The sequence below is a fragment of the Cyprinodon tularosa genome, unplaced genomic scaffold, assembly GCF_016077235.1.
Source record: "Cyprinodon tularosa strain WSP-4 unplaced genomic scaffold, ASM1607723v1 ctg63, whole genome shotgun sequence".
Taxonomy (NCBI): Eukaryota; Metazoa; Chordata; class Actinopteri; order Cyprinodontiformes; family Cyprinodontidae; genus Cyprinodon; species Cyprinodon tularosa.
This window is the reverse complement of record NW_024039374.1, coordinates 2,115,500-2,135,782: the sequence shown is the minus strand read 5'-3', so window position 1 is coordinate 2,135,782 and position 20,283 is coordinate 2,115,500. Positions and strand designations below refer to the sequence as shown.

At 37.6% G+C, this 20,283-nt stretch overlaps 1 protein-coding gene across 2 annotated transcripts in view; it reads right to left on the bottom strand.

Moving 5' to 3' along the window:
* Window positions 1-20,283, bottom strand: part of fbxl17 (F-box and leucine-rich repeat protein 17) — a 303,931-nt gene that overhangs the window by 87,948 nt on the left and 195,700 nt on the right. For both annotated transcript variants that reach the window (XM_038308067.1, XM_038308068.1), the window contains one exon: window positions 7,216-7,292. In XM_038308067.1, coding sequence (XP_038163995.1) covers window positions 7,216-7,292 — 77 coding nt within the window. The remainder of the gene's footprint in view (window positions 1-7,215; window positions 7,293-20,283) is intronic.

Sequence of the window (20,283 nt, the reverse complement as noted above, 5' to 3'; positions counted from 1 at the left end):
CTGCAGAGGTTCATAGTATGAGGAATTGGAAAAGGTAAATATATCATTATTGAAACACTGAACAGAAAAAGAGGTCGACTACCAGCAATCTTAAAGTCTAACATAAATATCCCCACATTGCTAATATTTATACCGCCTCTGCTTGAAGTCCTCAAGAAGTAGAGCAAAGCTTCCTCATTCCTTCCCCTCTCACCAGTACAAAATCTCCCACAGGTGTTTCACACTGTCTTGCCTTTCTCAAACGTAAACAAGGGGAAAGGACTAAGAATGCAAAGGATCATGGAGCACAGTGTGGGGAAGGAAAAGGATTCCCATATGTAAGAAGCAGTAGCACCGAGGTCTCTGTTTTTATATCTGGATAAAGCAGGTGAGCTACGGGGGACAAGATAAGGGCGGGCAGATGCACACACACAGAATGCATGTTAATGCAAATCACGCACTGAGGTGAACAAAAGGGGGCTAACGGAAGACGAGAGCAAGAGTGAAAGGAGACCAGGGTGCATCACTGTATCTCAGGTGTGGAGGAAAAGAGGGGATGGTCACTGAGGAGAAAGATGGTGGTAAAGAGATCTGATTAACAACAGCACAGAAGGTGAGGGAGTTTTCTCATCAGGATCAGCTTTCAATGTTTTGTGATTCTGTTATCTCTGCAAGAGAAACAACCCACAATACCACCATCCATTCAACAGAGACACTCTGAAAATAAGCTATTTGAATCATCCAGATATCTGCTCTTTAGCTTTATGGAAGATAAAACAAGTGAAAACCTGTTTAAATGTTATCTCCCTTCTGCAAAAAGTTTTAATCATCAAAGTAAACATGTACTAAACTTTTCACATTGTGAGATAGAGAGTTCTACTTTTCTATTACAATCCTTTCTTAAAAGAAAATTTGTTTCCAAACCTGAAAAAAACTAAAACTGAATGGAGGAATCTGACATAATTAAAAATAAACAAATAAATGCTCAATAGGCATGCAATTAAATATGAAAATAGTACATAAAATTATCAAATTTAAGAGTGATTAATTGATACAATGAGAAATAAATGTATATATATATTTAATTAACTGTTTATTTGTTCAACTTTATAATAATGACCTTTTTTATATATAATTATAATTTTTAGCCTCAATATTTATTTACTTGTCTTCCACATGTATGTTTTTATGTGCATGCTTTTATTTTGTTGTCTATTTTATTTAAAAATTTTCAAAATCTGCTCGCACAGATAATTATGAAGTTCAATGGGATTTTTCAACACAAGCATAATTTATAGAGTGAGACCAGGATGCAAAATTCAGCAGGTGGTTGTGGAATAAATTATTGGATGTTATAGTGCTGCCCTGCAGCAGGGAAGCTCTAAAGATGTGGTTAAAATCAGAGCACAGTCTGTAGTATTTCAATCAGATATCTGGAAATGACCCCAGAGCTGTTTACTCGTTGAGAACCTGGTACCAGTGCTTATATGAATCGAGTCTGGGATTGTCCTCTTTTTGGACAAACACTCATGATACCACAGGAGAATAGTAAGCTTCAGTAAATATTCATTTGCATTTCTGCAACAATATAAAATGATTTAGATGTTGCATCTACGTGAATTGGTAACAGAAGTGATCCTTTCTGATACAGGGTTCCAGAGTATAAATAATTCAGAAAGCCAGTTTGTTTTTCCATGAGTCCACGCAATATAACACTCTTTTAAAGGGGAACGCCATTTTGTTTTGTTTTTTTACATTGGGCCCTTGATTTTACGTGATTACATCATGTTCTACTGACCCATATGAGTTTTGTGTCATTTGGATCTGTTCTGAAGATATTCGGTCAGGTTATATCCAAGTAACGTCTTCCTATAGGCAAACAACGGACTGGAGTTGTGACAGGCAGCACGGGCCACAGGCGGCTACGCTCTACCCCTTTTATTTATTCAGCTAGCTAATCTGAATCGTTCAATTCCATTTCGAGAGCGAGATCATCTGTGGTTGTAGCACTAGACATCTTCCAGGCATGTAAGTAAAACTAGCAGCAGTTCAGCGAACATGATGAATGAACGGTAGCCGACGCACGCGGATGACGTCATACACACACTGCTTTGTTTTTAAATGATATAAATATAAAAAATATAACCGCGGATGTCTGGGGGATAGTGATTCACCAACATGTTATGAATGCTGGCGTACCATAAAGAATAAATTAGGAACAGTTTAGTTTGTGCCTTCAAATCGTTGCCCATAGGAAGACGTTACTTGCATATAACCTAATGGAATATCTTCATAACAGCTCCAAATGACACAAAACTAATATGGGTGAGTAGAACATGATGTACTAACGTAAAATCAAGGGCCCAATGTAAAAAAAAAACGGCCTTCCCCTTTAAAACATCAAGAAAGTAGATCCAACGTCATTATTTTACTGTAATAATGGCATGGGAGCTCAAAAATGCCAGCTCCTGTGCAGCTACTTCACAATGACAATATGGAGTTGTGTCTGCTTCTTTCCTGGAGATATAATGTGTAGCTGTGTGCAGTCTGAGCTGTTGTTTTAGCTGCTTATCTTTTTCAGTGTGGATTGCTCTGGTTGATATTCCTTTAGACCTGACAAGAAGTAAGTTTGGACACTCCTCCTTAAAATTCTATTGTGCCTAACCTACATAGCTGCCTGCAGGGAACATGTAATTAAACAGCCACCACCGATGGAACCAGGTTTATCCATGCAGCACTAAGAAACTCTTAGACTGTAATAAAGAATCACCACAGTCTTGACAGAATAGTTTTGGCAGCATATGAGGAGCAATCACTGTTTAACTTATGTGATCGCTTAGAATCCCTCATGCATTTCAGAAGACCTTTCCAAGAGAAAGATCATACACATTTGTGTAAAAAAAAATATTCTAGATTATTTGCATTTTGAAGGCTGGTTGAATAGGAGATGATAAGCAAACTGTCAAGAATTGCCTATGCTTCACAGTGCAAGTGTTTTGGAAAAGTGTTATTTACAGGATTTATGATCAATGAGTCTTTACAGTAGAAACATCAACATATGCTAAGTTTGATGTTATCTGATAGGACTGCTTCTTTGTTCTTTACTTTGCTTTTAAAGCCTAGTAATGCCTTACTGTCATTTTATCCATCTGTTCTTCCTATTATTAATACAGTAATTTTCCAAACAATCCATAAACGGGAAAAAAATATTAATGCCAGCTCTCTTTCAAAAGAAACCACTATGATGTCTGTCTTTCCTAAATGTTGCCACAAAGATTAGGCAAGAAGGAAAAGCTAGAAGCAAAAAAAAAAAAAAAGGAAAACACTAAAACATATTGTTTATAGGAGGCCTGTGGACATCTCAAATGCACTCAGAGCGGCCATTAATAAAAATAATTAGCACAGGAGATGGGCGGAAAAAAACATGGGTCAGTGAGGCAGATGTAAAATCTCATTTCTTTTATTTAATTTAGCAAAAGCAGGAGCAGGAAACCAACAAATCATGTTGGAAAACAGAGCTCAACCATAAGACATCTTTATTCTTGAAGGGCAGAAATAAACACAAGCACAAACAGATAGCAACCATATCAGCGGCCTGAGAGGGCCAAAGGGGTCATTAGCGAAGGAAGATCAGATTTCAGCAATTCATCTTGGTCAAAGTGACCAGAGATGCTCAAACAAATAAGGATGTATAAGGAGGTGGTTGTGTACATTTCTTCTGTAATGTACTTTGGGGATCTTGGAGTCATTAATCAAACTCCAGCAAAAACACACCCACGCAATGCTTTACACACTTGGAGGCACAGTTAAAGCTCCGGTTCAGAGAGGTCAAGGTGCTAAATGTTACCGTAACTTGGAGAAGTTTCCAGAAACCCTGCAGCTTATCAAGGAGCAAACCCTTTCAAGTCCACTCTCTGCAACACACACGACACATTCATAACATCCTGAGGGAAACTTGACACAATTAGGGCTCTACATGGAATCATTTTCACAGAAAAGAGAAAAACACAATTAGCATAGCAAGTGCAACAGTATGCAGAGCGGCACCAAGTCCGTCAAAGGTAATGAAGGTCGAGAAGAGAAGCAAATGGCTGGAGATGTAATTCACAGACTGCTCAAACTTTGAAAGTGCATAAGCCAACTGCAACATAATTCATTAAATAACACATTAAAACAACAATACAACTTTAAAAAGCGTATGCCGTTCAAAATGCTGAACATAAAGGTTGCTTTCTTTACACGATCTAATCTATCAGAAGTATTGGACCAGTTGCTAAGATCAAGTTGGTTTTGATAGCTAGAGAGGTCCACCAACAAATTGCCACAATCCATAATATGGTTTTGTGTTACTTCATATGCAAAATTATGAAATAAGATATGCAAACAAATATCCTAAAATGTATATAAAGTGACGTTTCAACATGATGATTATATGTAGTTTTTAAATTTGGCAGTTTGTTTCACTGTTAGACATAGTACTTAGTATCGTCTTATCAAGAGATACTTTTGTGTTGAAAAGGGAAAAATAAAAATAGATGTTTTATATGTTTATTCAGAAACATTTAAAGATTAAAGCTATGACTGGGATGTTGTAGTTTTACAGAAATAAAACCTATTTAAAAAAGATACAGCAAAAGCAAGACTAATTGGAATACAAAAGCTTTATGATCTGATTTTAACCTGTTGATATCGACTGACTGTATAGAGTAAACAAACTAGGAATTATGTCAGCCTGCTGAAAGACTTGGCTACAATATAGAAATATTTAGAATATAGCATGAGAGACTCTTCAGTATAACCACACTTAAATCTCAGATGTGTAATCACAGGTTCAATATTTTATTTAGTTTATCCAAAATAGTAAACCAAATGTATTTAATTGTTTGACGCAGGTTCTCTAAATGCGTCAAATATAGATTAAGCATCTACCATAAAATAATTAAACAATTACAACTTTGCCAGTGGCTGTAGTGGTTTAAGACCCTTTTTTCACTACTTAATATCTTAAAAAATAAATAAAAAGAAAAAACTATGAAAGTTAATAGATCTGGCTACATGTTAAAAAGCAACCCAGCTTCACGGACATTAATGTTAGGAACAAATGTTTGATTCATCAATAGAAGTGTTTATATCAGGTCAATACTGTGACCAGAAGTCAAGTTTTACAGAAATAAAACACAGAGGTACAAAAAAAGAAGTATTTACTGAACAAAAATGTAAAGTACCATACAATCTGTACTCATGTCTAAGAGATTTTTTGTTTTTGTCCAAACTAAATACTTACGAAGGTATACAGGAAATAAGATTGTTTATGACTGAACTATTTATTACTTATTAAACTTATTCATTACGAAGTAATAGCAAATAATAATAATTGGACTTTATTGATCTCAAACTGGGTAAATTTACCTCTGCCTTTAACCCATCCCCTTGGTATGTAAGCCGAGAGCGGTTGTTTTAATCCTTTGCCTTCTTGAGATAATGGCATAATCATCTCGTTATCACGGTTAAACCATTAATTGATTTCTTGAGATAACGAAATGATTAATCTGTAGCAGTAATGAATGAGGCTGGCCAACAGCCCTGGATTCCCAGTCCATCCATGCCTGCAGTTGTAGTAGTTGTGCAGTCGCTGTACCGCTTGTCAGCAAATAATCAGTTTTTTTATTTGCTTTTTCTTTTCACACATGGTCAGGTCGTGGTGGATGATTGGATTGCATGGAATATATTAGAAAAAAATCTGACTGTTTTTTTTTTTTTTTTTTTTTTTATGAAAATCTTTTATTTGGACTCATTTTGGGGGTTAATGCATCTTATAACAGTTAGTGGTATAACCCCAGAGCTGTTTAGAAAACATGCGGTGGCAGAACACTAGCACTAAGGCGCTGGAGGCATACACTGTAGGTCTAGTTGCTAATGAATCAGAAGTGGAAGCAAATCATCTACCAACAATGTAATCTCGTTACCTAAAAGTTAAACACAAAATTATGAACAGAATTACACATATCCTCTTCCGCTGTTGTTGTATTGAAGGATGTAATCAGTTTTAACACACACCAATCATCTCGTTATGATGAGAAAACGTCTTTCTTTATGTTTAGATGATGACAAAATTAACAAATTTTTCAAGAAAACCATAAAAAAGGTATCGGAGGGAGCAGTGGGCAGCAACTGTGTGGCGCCCGTTGAGCACTGTGGGATTAAGGGTCTTGCTCAGGAACCCATAGTGGAGATCGAACAGGGTACTCGCAACCTTCTCAGAGCACAAGCGCACTGCTCTAACCCCTAGGCCAACACTCCCACCATTAGATACCGATGAAACATAACCACAAGTGATTAAATGACAGACACAAAAGTAGCGGTGCTGCCATGTTCTTGATGAGAGCCTTTTTCCTTCAAGCTGTTCCAAAAAAGTCAGACTCACTCAGTCTTTTATTAATGTACAATCAAATCAGAAGGTTTTAGGTATTTATTCCAAGCTTTGTTTAAATAATCCTTGCTATAATGTAAACAGTGAAAAAAAGCAGTTTGCTTCCCATTGTTGTTGAATTTGTAGTGTGCACATTTCGACAGCTGAATATATAAATATTACCGCACATGAATTGCATATTCGAAGCATGCTGTAATAGTCGGCAGTCTGCTCCTTATTCTCCAGCACTAAGGAACTCCAACTGTGTATTGTGCTGCATCTGATGAAAGGCTTGAATATTCAGCAAGACATATGGCGGAATGGCATCAAGCAAAGGAGCAAAGGTAGAGTAAACACTACGAAAAGAGAAGAGGATGCTTGGAGGATAGACAAGCTGTGAGCACGGGTGTTGCAAAGGGCGGGAAAAAATTGTATATCTTCTGTCAGACAATGCAAACACCTCTAATCCACAAACAAAAGCAAATGCAAGGAAATCCTGCTTGAAGCAGTCCTGACACCCTGCTGCACACATTCCGCCTTAGAGTTCAGAAACCATCACATCTGCGACTAAACTGAGTCATTCTGCCCATTTCATTCAAAAACTATTTCCTGGAAGGTAAACGTCAATAGCAAGATGCTCATCTACACTATGAGGGGCAATAAGAGGCATTATTTTCTTCTGTGTGAAACTTTTCATTATGTTTTTACTGTTTGCAAGTCTCATAAGAGCTGAACCATAAAAACCGAATGATTGCGCTGCGGAGAATGTGGGCAATGATGGTTATGATCATAATGTTGGAGGTTGACTGCAACAAAAAATCTCCTACCGTGGTCTGTGATTTTACAAGACACCAGATAGAGCTCCTTGAGGCTCCTTCCTTCCTTGGCAATGATTTCCACACACCTAGAAAGACACAAGACAGCAGAAATGTAAGATATTACAACAACGGTATGTGTGTGGGTGTGTGTGTAGATATACTATTAACAGTTTTAAACTCATGTTTTTCAACAGTAGATAACTTCATACACAGATGGAAATAAAACTGCTCATATTTATTCTGCTGTCACAAACATTTCCCACATGCATTGCGACAAAAAAAGAAGAAATTTAACATCTCTCTGAAATGATTGTCCATTCCAACACAGGATCCTATTTAGTATTAGAATAAAGGAGAGGAAGAGTTAAGCAGATAAATATTTCCCTTTCACCTCAAAAAGATGCAATATTTTGTCTGTTCATCACATACAGGTAAAGTAAAAATTTGAAAATTAGAGAAAAAAGAAACTTCAACAGTGTTAAAAAAAATTGCAAGGAACACATATATTTCTTTGTAAAATCCACTGTTATTTACCTCCACAAAGTTTTTTTTTTTATTATTGAGTAACACACTTCTTTGCCTGTGGGATTACACCAGCATAAAGGTTAAACAGTACTGCCGCAGGGTCAAAACTGTTCTGCCTCCACTTATTTTACCATACATTAATAATTAAACACCTGGTCTGATGAAAAAAGCTAGCACCACTACAGCAGGATTGTTGTGCATATTGTGCCTGTGAGCTCATGCACACAAGCACACACTGCTAAAGCTTTGCAGGCTCACTCACTTCAAAGAAACATATCTGAATTCATCCCCCTGCCTGGGCCCTGAGGACTGACAGAGTGTGCGTGCATGTGTGAGAGAGGAAGGATACGCAGGGGAGGCCCGAAGGCAAGATCAGAGTATCTGTATCAAATGATTCTCTTTAAATGCCTCTAATGAGAAGAGTGCATGCAACAACTAGATTTTGATCTTTGCATTTGACCCATTAACCTTCAACAGAAACCATTTTGATCTCGTTGCTGGTGTTGTATCGTGAAAACTAACGAATGAAAGACGGGAACACACGCCGGCACGATGCACAGCTCTGGAGGTGGTTGGCTTTCTGCTGTCGATGAGCCTCATGTCAATGGTAAGCAGGGGAACAATGTCAAAGTATTTGCTGTGGTGCTCTTTTCTGGGATCCAAGCAGAATGACTGATAGCTGTGGACATATTTGCTTTGAAACAGCTGGTCTTTGTTAAACCAAACTCGTACAAGTTGGAGAAGTTGTGAGGATTTTGTTACTTTCTCTAATTCTTTTTGTCCTGCATCTTCTCTTGCTAGCAAAGGGGAAACGAGAGGATTTGGAACAACTGGGGAATGCAGCAGGCAAAACTTGCAGAAAATCTGATTGGTGAGTGGTTTCATGGGTGGTTTTTTGTCCTTGGATTCACTTAAGGTGGCACAATCCATGAATGTGACTTGAGGTGTGATATGTCACACTAAAGGATTAAGAAAAGATGCAACTGAAAGAAAAGTTGATATGTGAGGGATATTTCTAAAAAAGAAATCTGTATAGCTGAGTTCAGTCAAAGATGTTAAAATGTGCCCCGGCCTGCCTGCTTTAGTTCACTGGACTGTATCTCTTATTTTTGCCTTTTCTATCACATTTCTCCTTCCTCTCTCTGCACGTTATCAGGTTGTCCTTTTTCCACTTTGTCACTTTCCTCTCCCACCTCTTCTTATTTATTTCCTGTCTAAATCTAGCTTCTTCTTTTTTTCCAAACTAAGCCCTCCGTCTCTCCATCTGCGGCCCCCACTGAATCATATAAAAAACAAAGGCTCCCATCCAAATAGAAAAACGACCTGTTGCAATTGGTCATTCCTGGAAGCTGCCTTGAGCTGCAGGCAGCCTTAGATTAGACCGAGTTAAGCCTGGAGGATCACAATATCATGCTGAGTGTCCTGAGGCTGGAGCATTAGAACTGCTAATGAATGAATAGCCTGGGTAGAGCCACTGAGAAAACAGATAAAAAAGAAAGCAGCGATCCAGGGATGCTGCGATGAGGGTGGAGCGCATCCTCTGGGAGCTTGTTACACTGCGCCCAGGTCCCAGGGGTGAGAGCAAAAGCAATTAGAAGTGACATCAATGAATGAAAGAGGGAGCAGGGAGAGCCTGAGAGCAACTACAGCAGGAAGCAGAGTGAGTAGAAATCTCTATATAGAATCGAGGCGGGCGCATCGCAGGAGACTGGCAGCGCAATAGAGGGGAGGAAAAAAGGAGATGAGGCCAGGGTGGAGGGAAATAGGAAAGAGGTGTGAGGCTAACAGGTGTGGTGCATAGTATGCCACATGAAAAGCCACTAAGACTCAAGAACATTATACCCCAAAAGGCTCTGCTCACATAAATTAGTGATCCGATCGCTTTCAATAGAGTATATGACAAAAGCCCAGGTTGTATCTGGAGCATATTTGCACCATTTTATATGAAGCTACTTTACCGAGCCGAAGCTAAGCTCAGTAATGCAGCGATGGGGTCGGAGGAAAGTAGAGAAAAAGGAGGAAACATGTTTATTAAAACTATTATGGGTTCATCTGCTTTTCTTTTGGTTTTTATCCAGTTGGGAATTGGGAAGAGCCTGTCACAGATTTCTAATATAAAATAGTTTAGACATGATATATATTTATACTGTATGTAAATAAAATGTTTCTTTACTGTGTTACATTCCAGCTATTTTCTGTTTTAGAATTAAAAATAAGTATTTCTACTTGTGAAAAGCTATACAGAAATGTTACTCTTGAGGGAATTGGTACAGCTGTCAGGTTTGTAGACTGCATTGCTCACTCATATCTTTTCACCTCTGCCCACACTTTTTCTATGAGATTAGGCTCAATGTCCCTTTGAAAGCTTATTTTCATCCAACTTCAACTTCTTGTCTTTTGTTTTAAGATATAGCTTTAACCTTTGTGCATTGCAATGTTTCCTTATAAATAACTTAATAAAGTGCACCAGTCCTTCCTGCAGCAACCTAACCTCACCACATGTAACACAGCCCCCTCTGGCTTTTCCTGTTTCTCTTGGATATGTAGCTTCTTCCTCTCTGAATGGAAGGTAATTATGCATTGGTGTGATCTGAATGATGAACTGAAATAAACTTAAAGAATGTGGGTTTTTTACAGATATTTTATTATTTAGCGAGAAGGAAACTGTGTTTTCAAGTAATGTCAGTTTGCTTTTGATAGCTTTGTTAAGATTTATTTATTTATTCTGGTTATTTTTGATCTTTAATGTGTGAGGGTAAGAGAAATGAGAAGAAACCAGTAAGGAGGTAAAAGCATTCCATGTACCTGTAAATAATACATTGTTAAATAAAATTTATCTGGACATGAATAAGTATAAATGCTACAATCAAAAGTTTACAGAAGGTTACAAGGGGTTTAATGGAACCATTTCACAATAATTACACTTTTTTGTGTTTTCAGTTCTTTCTGATCATACTTCAGAGTCACATGATCATAATTTACTACAGATTATTCTTTAACCAAACTTAAAACCTTCAGTTTACCTGTTTTTGTTAAACTGAAATTTTTCACTTTGATTTACGGTAGGTACTTTAAGGTGTCTTGGTGCGTTTATTCTCTAGCATGTATTAAAAATCACATTTGCCACTAAATAAAACTGCAAAAATCCTTTTAAGGAAAAACACTTATTATAATAATACAATAATTAGTCTGCAAACTATTAAAATAAATAATAATACAGCATTACAGATAGACCTATTGAGGAAAATGGGAAAAGAAAAGAAGATACCAAGTCTGAGTGATGATCGCTTATTTTTGCAATGAAAAAGTTAGGAGTTGAGGACAAAAGATGAAAATTAAAAAGAAAAAGAAAGCTTCGCAACACAAGGGGTAAATGATGATGGCAAGTGAAAACAAGGCTGGAAAGTTTACCTCAGGGACAAACACTGAAATAAAAAAAATGCCCAGAGAGAAAATTTTGATATAGTTATGTGGTTTTCTCATGTGCAGCCAATTTTTCCCAATTTAATGACAACGAATCCTTTTTCATTGCAACAAAGAGCATTACTGTAACCAGAGGCTAGTATCTGAAAGACAGCTAAAGAGGCTCATCATGGGTCAGCATGTGGTTTACTGGCACCAACAGTTGGATGTTCAACAATAAAGCTGCCACTCCCTTTATTTTTTTACCTCAAACTTTCAGAACAAACTTTTCTGCACTGTTATCATACAAGAGACACTTTAACTTGCATTTGATTAGAAAACATGACATTTTGTGACTAAATCAAATTTTCATTTAACAGTACTCAACCTTGAGAACTTTACTGAAACCCCATTAATCTCTTGCTCTATTCAGAGAGAGTCTGCTGCCTAACAAAGAACTGAATATGTTTACTTAGCGCTCACCATAAGACAGAAAGAACAACTGTATTCATCTGAAAACTATAAAACCCTTGTCTGTCTGATAATTATATGAAATGGGTTTTTAAAGTATAAATTATTTTGTGACATTATCTCTGAAAAAGACTGCTGATCCAGGCTAATAAATGTTTCTTGCGACGTTCTGTCCTTTTAAAACACTAAAAATTATCATAATGAGGGATACTAAACCATCAGTTACACCTTCAGTATAGCAACAAGTGTCCATGTCAGTTTTTAGACCAGTTTTATTTCTTTATAAATTGCTTTAAAAAAGGAAAAACTAAAATACACATAGAGATAGTAAAGAGCAATAAGCAGTAAAGTGCAGGTCAGACAATATAAGCAGTGGAATCAGCAATGAAAGGCAAACAAGGAATAATGGTCGTGCTCTTTTGAACTAAAAGGGAGTTTCTAAAAAAACATTTTTAAAAGAGACTTAAATTGTTTCAAACAGAGAGGGAACCAATTCTAGAACCTGACTTAAAAAGCTCAGTCTCTCCAGGTAACAATAATAATCCTGTAGTTTCTAGGGGATATTATTGCAATCAGTTTAATATGCTGCTTCAATCAAGATTAATCAGTCAAACGTTTGAGAGAACAGAAGCATTATAATCACTCTTATTAAAAAAGCCTGTTTAAAAGCATCCGGAACACAACCTGAGGAAAGAGAGAAGTTAAGAAAACTTAAAATCCAAAGAAGTAAAATATTTGACAGTCTGGGTGAGATACTGTCCAGAACAATATAAAGGCTTCAGCTTTATCTCTGAAATACGACAGATAGACACAGGTTGAAAATGATTTAAAATAGCTGAGGTTAAGGGAGCTATTCCAGCATCACGGGTGGAAAGCAAGGTTGACAGCACAGAGATTATTATTAAAAAGTGTACAAAATCTTTTATAAAAGCAGATCGGAAGGAATCTGCCAAGAGGAATCGTATATGATGTTCAGAGAGAGTAAAATAGAAATATTTCAGGAAGGCACTCACAGTGTCCCATGCTTTTTTCTCTTTGGTTAAACCTAGGTATTTGATTCTTTGTCTAAATTTGGAAGCACATATTTGCCTACTGTTGAACAATCTGAAGTTAAACCTCTACGCAGCCAAGCCATTAGTGATCTTAATCCTCGCTCACTGTTTAATCAAACCGAGCTCTCTTTGAGGATGTTACTGATGTTAATTTCATTTTGTTTTAATCATGAAGAGCATATGGGCCATGCTGTTCTAGCAGGCCTGGACAAGACATTTTGTCCACATACAGCAAAAACGAAAATCATTTGCTGTGAAAAAATATAAAAGCTCCCAGGACAAGAAAGGAAGGACAACGTGAAGAAAAAAGCTATGTGTTTTTGTCTATGCACAATGTGTTGTTTGCGCTTTTGCGAATCCATGCATGTGTCTCTCAGAGGTGAGGCTAATCTTCTTTTATGCAGCACAGCCAGAGGTATCCAAGCAGACAGGCGGCAAAGGGGACCAATAGTAACAATACTTGAGAGAAACAGAGTTCCATATTTATCACAAAGCCTGCAGACAGTCTTGCAGCCCAGCAACATGTGTAGCGCTTTGCTTTAGCTAGGCCATCACAATGGTGCAGGAACAAAGAGGTGGCAGCGAGGAAAACTGTAGGTAGGTACGCTCGCCTGACGCTGACCAACACAGGGCCTCGTCTCATCCCGTCTCCTCGCACGGTTCACAATTACACGGCTGTCTGGCCACACAAAAGGTGCAAGGGAATAAAAATGGATGATTTTTCGAATGAGGATTGTGAAAAAGAAAAGAGAAAGCATGAAACGAATAAAGAAAAGCCACGAAAAGTCTAGCAAGAGCTTGAAAACATAAAAGCATGAGGAGGAGGAGGAGGAGGAGGCAGCCGTTGTGACACAGAAGACTTTAGACTTGCCCATCTCTCTCTCTGCTTAATGAAATGGAAGGGCGGAGCAGCACAGGAGGAGGAGAGCAAGACAAGGCGTATTTCTGTATTTCTGCGGAGGAGGCTCTTGCAAAAAGATTCTTGCTGTAAATTTTCTTTATATCACCCATAAATCGATATACAAGTGTAAAGAGAGCAGGGCTCGTGATTCCTCAGGACAAATTCAACCTTTGGGTTGCTGGAATTTTCTATACCAAAACATTTTTTATTGGTCTAATATAAATGAATATAAAATATCCAATACCTCAGAAAAGCCCTTCAGTAAGCAAATACTTTATACTAGAAGAAAGCAATAATCTTAAAATGAAGCAGTAGAAGTTTTATACAATGTTAGGAGCCATCATGATTGCTTTTGAAAGAGCTGACCTTATGATGATGTGAATAAGCTCAGATGATGGTCTATTGCATTCTTTAAGTTTAAACAAAACCAATTAATCAAAAACTAAAATTATGTTTCTCCCCCAAATCCTAATTTTCCAATTATGGCAATACATTTAGGTTACTTATTATCTTTTCTTACATTACATATTTTTTTCTGTCTTGAGGTAATGTTCATTTTTGAAACTTATACTGGACAGTCAACAAAAGAAGGTGTTGATAGGAACAATACCAAGAAAAAAATAATTTTTAATTTTTTTTTTATTATTATTATTATTATTATTATTATTATTCAGAAGGTTCTAAATCAAACAGATAAATTCCCATTACTTTATAATATTTTAAAGATAATGGGAAATAAATACATTTGCAATAAATCATTTTGAGCTTTATGAAGAGCAAAAAAAATGGCTCATCCAATAGTTATTTTATTTCAAAGTACTGAAAATAAGGGACATTTTAGAGAAATTAATCTTATTCTATATTCTATAAGCGTGTAGTTTCTTTGTTGATTTCTTTTTTTTTTTTAAGGGGATGTGTCTGTCAAACCAAAAGTTTGAGTATAAATATATAAAATGTAACTATTCACTGGTGGATATTATCCTCTCAATGAAAAAAAGAAATAAATACATAAAAATGAATCAGTGTAGAAGGTTTAATTTCTCATCCAACAATCCCTGAAATTATTGAAAAGGAATTTCTGATATATGTAGGAACTGATTTATTACATAAATCAGTACATATTATTTGGGTGAATGAAAAAACCACTATGGATTTAAAAGGCTTTAAGATACTTTTTACATATGTGTGTAAGCACATTTATCCGTCGTGTGTGCACAATTTCCAGCAGCTTGAATCAGGGTCTGCTTTGGCAATTAGGGGCAGGATGATTTCCCATGCTAGTCTGCCGTACTCACCGCTCAAATGAGAATCACATTCCTATTGTGTTCCACGGCTGTTAATCATGTTTTCAAACGCCTTTGCAAACCAGGGGGCATTACGGTGGCTTGTCATCAGCCGGCTCAAAAATGTGCCGATGGGGTCATAACTGGTGCAATGAGCGTCTATCACACTCTATGCTCTTGTTCAACCTGTGGTTTGCTCCTTTTTTCAGTCACAAGGAGGAGTGTTTTTGAAGCAAACATACAAAAAAAACAACCTAAGAGGCCAACTAAGATTCACTAAAAAAAAAAGCTGCTTTCCTAATGTATTTTCATCTGTCTTCTTGAAATACATTTGTTTTTAGGTTCATTTTGTGGAAAATAAAAAGTCCCAAAAAGATCCATAAATAAAGTAATACCTTTTATAGATATTTAGTATGCATTGCTTTGCCTTGCTAAAGTATCGTTGTCTCTAATTAACATTTGCCTTGCTCTTGGAAGGGTTGTAACTATGCAATACTTACTTTGGCTAAAGATGGAGGACTGAACAACTCTGCAGGATATCTTTGTAGGTTTAGATGATAGTTTACAACTAGAACCTTGGTTTGAACTTTATTCGTTCTCGGGTGTATATTTTTATTGTATTGTAATGTGTTTAAAATATTGCCTGTTCAATACAATTCTAAGAAAAAAATCTCTGAAACTTCCACAGAAAATTCAGATTTATACTGAGATTAAAATGCACATGGATTATTTTCTAAGCTGGGGTTTTGAGAAAGTTGGTCCCAATAGATTGTCTAACTGGATATCACATTTAGAAAACCTCTATAGAAATTCCAAACCACATTTTTTAGGTTTTGTGGGGGGTTCAAGACGACTGTGAATATTTTTCTTTCAACATCCCAATTATAAACCTTTTTTGTGGTTTTCTACCTTATAAAACTCTACTAAAATAGAAGCTGGGGATATCATTGTGACTAAATATGAAAAAGCTGTCCAAGTATGAATTCTTAGACAGTAACTGAAGCCTAAAATTAAACTGACTCATTAAACAAGAAGGGAAAATATAATAAATGAGTCAGTTTGTACATTAAGAACTACAGAGAAAGAGTCAGTTAAGCACTTTGTGAGGTTAAGTGGTAGTTATTCACTTGAAGTTCATCCAAATGGACAGCCTGTTACTCCGCCAACCCTGACAGGCCTTCGTGATGCTCATTCACAAACAGCATTTTAAGGCAGCTTCTCAGTTTGCCAGCAGAAACCAAACAAGAGAACTGCCATCACTCATACATCTCTTTACTTCACCTCTGCTTATTCATTCCTCCATCACGCCCAACAGTTTCTCCTGAGGACATGCAAGTGAGATATTCACCTGTAAATGAACAACTGGCTCTCTGTAAAGCAATGTCATGGTCCTATCTGCCTCCACGGTCAGCCCACCATGGCCAAAACACAATAAATAACTCAGAGGAGGATGAGCAGTGCCCCGTGGCAGACAGCGATAACACTTACAGCCTCAGGACTGTGGTGACACAGGGCTTGGCAGTGGCAGTGTGAGTGTGTTTCTGTGTGCATCAGAATAGATGGAGAAAAGAAAGGAGACCACGTGAGACCAACAGTTAAGCTAGAGATAGCTTCCCATAATAGAAGTTACAGTCTGCAACAGAAGTATGAGATGCAGAGGATTTTCTGATTTACAATCTGTTATATCTAAAAACGATAGAGTCAGGTAGACCAGGCGAAAATGCTTAAAGAAGATAGGGAAATAAATGAATAAAGAAATAAAAAAAAATTGTGCAAGAACCACCAAAAAAACTACCTTATGTTGAAATTTAGTGGGGCTGCACAGTGCTACAGTGGGTACTACAGCTGCCTTGCAGTAAGAAGGTTCCGGGTTTGGAAAAAAAAAACCAAAAAAAACAGGAAGAACCTACATCATTGAAATTGAAAATGGAATGAATATGCAAACTAAAATCTTAAAATATAGTTAAAGGAAACAGAGATGTTTTAATAGCAATACAAGGAAACATTTACATATTTAAATAGATAGAAACAAGAACAAAGAGAGAAATATAATCAAAGATCTATGTACCCTTACACCTGGCTCTTCATCCAAAAATAAATAGTATGCAATGAAATATTTGGTTTGGATATAATTTAGTGATTCCTTTTGGTAGAAGTTAAAGAATGTTTAGCATCACCTCTTGAAGCAGGAAGAAGTAAAATCTTGATAGTTAGACAAAGGGATTTTTACGCTTGGCAGAGGATGATCAGCAACATAGTTTATTAAGTAGTGAGAGCAGGAACAGTCGTGCTGCTGAGAGCGAATCATCAGAGTGGAGGGAGAGAAGTGCAGACTCTGAGCTGAGCAAGTGCAAAGACGCATTTCTGCACTAGTACAGCTGGAAGATCAGTTTGTCAGAGTTCAGTGCTCAATACAGGTGTTCAGTCAGACACTCGGACAATTCTGGATTATTTTCACCCTGCCGCTGCTTCCCTGATCCGTCTGTGGTCACGTAAAATGAGCACTGCTGCACGACAGGTGGGCTGCATGACCAAACAGGATGCAGCACCACAGCTGATCGTCAGTTTTTATTATTGTCATGAAAAAAAGGAGCGTCAATGAAATTTCGTCATCCTCATTGTTGACAAAAACAAGACTCCTATTAGGTTAATTGGCTTCTCTAAATTCTCCTTAGATGTGAGTGTTTGTGTGAATGGTTGTTTGTCCTGTTTGTCTCTGTGTCGCCCTGCGATAGACTGGAGACCTGTAAGCTTTTAAGTAAGTAAGTTATACCCCATTTACACTACCCTTGAAAAACCGTGCAGAGACCGGTCTGAGCTCAGTAACTGAGATAACTTATTCGTGTGTAAATGGAAAGCAAACTGAACTGAACCGAGCTAGACACAACCGAACCGAGCTAACTGCAAACCAGTTCCAGAGGTGGGCTCGTTTCGGTTTTTCCCTGGCTCGGTTCTCTGATAACAAGAGCGCATAAGCAGAACGCGTCATCTCCGTCTGGCATCTCTGTTTAAAAACATCAGAAAATATACAATATAAAAGGCAAAGACTATAAAAAAAATCATAGCAGCCCAAAAGGTTTTTTACTGAAAGCCTGTACAAATAAATGGGTCTTAAGTAAGCTCCTGAAGGTGACAACAGTCAATAGAGCCCAATGCGGGTGGAGGATCATTCCAAAGCATGTGAGCAACAGCCTGAAAAAACGGTCACCTCTAATATGATAACGAGCACGTGAAACCTTCAGGGGATTCTGATCAGCAGACCTCAGAGTCCATGCAGGTAAGGCCTGATCAGATCACTAATGTAAGAAGGAGCCTGACCATGTAAGGCTCTGAAAGACAAAACTAGAATTTTAAACGTGATCCTATAAGACCGTGGCCACCAAGGAAGTTCTTCTATAATCGGGAATATGCGAGTCTTCCCATTTGTACAGGTCAGAATTCTCGCTGCAGAGTTTTGCTCTAGTTGCATTTGGGAGAGCTCCTTCTTGTTCAGACATGAAAACAAATAGTCTAAACCAGAGGTGGGGGGTGTACCCCGGCTCTTACCAATTGAAAGCTGGAGATAGGCACTAGAACCCTTCGCGACGGAAAATGGATGGATGAATGAAATGTAGTGTTATGGGGCGCCACATGGCTCAGTAATAAAAGCATGCATGTTAAATGTAGAATGTATAATTAATTCACTGCATGTTTCTCCCACTCTGACTTTCTTGCTGTCTAGATATTATTCAAAAATGGCCACCCATGCCATTAAAATCTTCAAGAAAATGGGGGCGCATGTGTTCATTTGGGGAAAAAAATAATTTAAAAATGGCAAGCCTCTTGAATCGAGTAATTTGTATGTTGAAGCTCATGTTGAGAAACTACTGATCTGTCTTATCAATAGAGCCAAAAAATATTCAAAGGTTCTTATATTTTAATTTAAATGACAAACTCTTCTCGACTGAAAATAGCTTTAACTTTAGGAAGTTCCCCAGCCAGAATATGAGAATCTGCGGAAAGATTAGGGTAATGGCAGGGAGGCTTTCCGAGCTAAAACAGAATACAGACACTAAGTGTGATAGAGTGAAATGAGAGTTCCCTTTAGGGATGTACATCGTAATTCCTCTGCTCCACATCCACATGAGGAATGAGGTGAACATTCGCTGTATCTACAGGTTGGCCCAACATCCTGGTTCTGTGTTCAACCTCCGCCCACTCAGCCGTAGCTAATTGCTCTCCTCTTTGATTACCCCATCTATTTTAATGAGAGCATACCGATGCACTCCCTTCACATTGTTTTCTCTATCAAACACACATGTAAGCATGAGGAACATGTGCAGGAAAAGTTCATATTCCCCTTTGACATATACTGTGTAGACACATGACAGTTAAGAGAACAATGTGGTATTCCATGTTTGGCCCCAGCGGCAGAAAATGGGAGCATGTTCATTAGGCTAATGGATTTGAAGAGGAAAGGAGAAGGCTATGAAGAGAGAACAGAAATGAGAGGATGGGGAGGGCACTGAATTTAACCACAACAAATTTTGTACAATAGCCCTACAAGTCATAATGCAGCATGTAATTTCCCTGCTTGTATGACAGAGAGAGCAATACTTTCATTATGCGAAATGGCTTTAATTACAGTGAATTTGCCTCATAAGTCAGCTCCTATTGAGAAGAAATGAGCTGTTGCATTTTTGGTGGTGCCACGAAGCACTCCTGCAGCTCGCCCGGATGGACTCGACTTCATTAGGATCACCGGCTTGCCAGCACACGCGCTGAGAAGACAAAGCTTAATCAATGGACTCATGCTGGTCTGAAAAGTCTCAAAGAGAGCAAACAGTGGACACAGAATGGTAGACGGTAACTGATCAATAGAAAAAAAATGAGTGTGACTCCTATGATCTTGTTTTGGGCTCCAGATACAGTAGTGTCTGTCACGATTGCTGTAACAGCCATGTTTATTCTGAGGTATGTGAGGATAGAGTGTTATGGACAAATGTACTTTAAAATCAAAGCTATATGGAGACACAGAAACAGTTGTGGATACCATCCCAGAATACAAAAGGAAGATCATTACAATAACTTCAAACTATCTATATAACTTATTTACTACACTTTTTGGAGAAACATCATTGTAACAATCATTGCCACCAAGCAATTTCTACTTTACAATGAGTCATCTGTGTTCGAGTACAGGTAGGTTTGAAAACTCTTTTTAAGCAAAATCTAACTATTTCTATTCCCTGCACCTTACATTTTCTGGTGTACTTCCACAGGTGTGTATTAGATCAATTTCTGGGCTTTCTGAGGGTCATTTATCCAAAGTCCAATGAGTTTAACCTGTTAATCTTCAGTGACTTTTGGCTCTGTGACTAAAGTTGGGCTTTTAAAAAATAGGCAGGAGGGATTGGTTATCTTTAAAATTCATTATGTTGTGCTGATGTTCAAAATATCCATG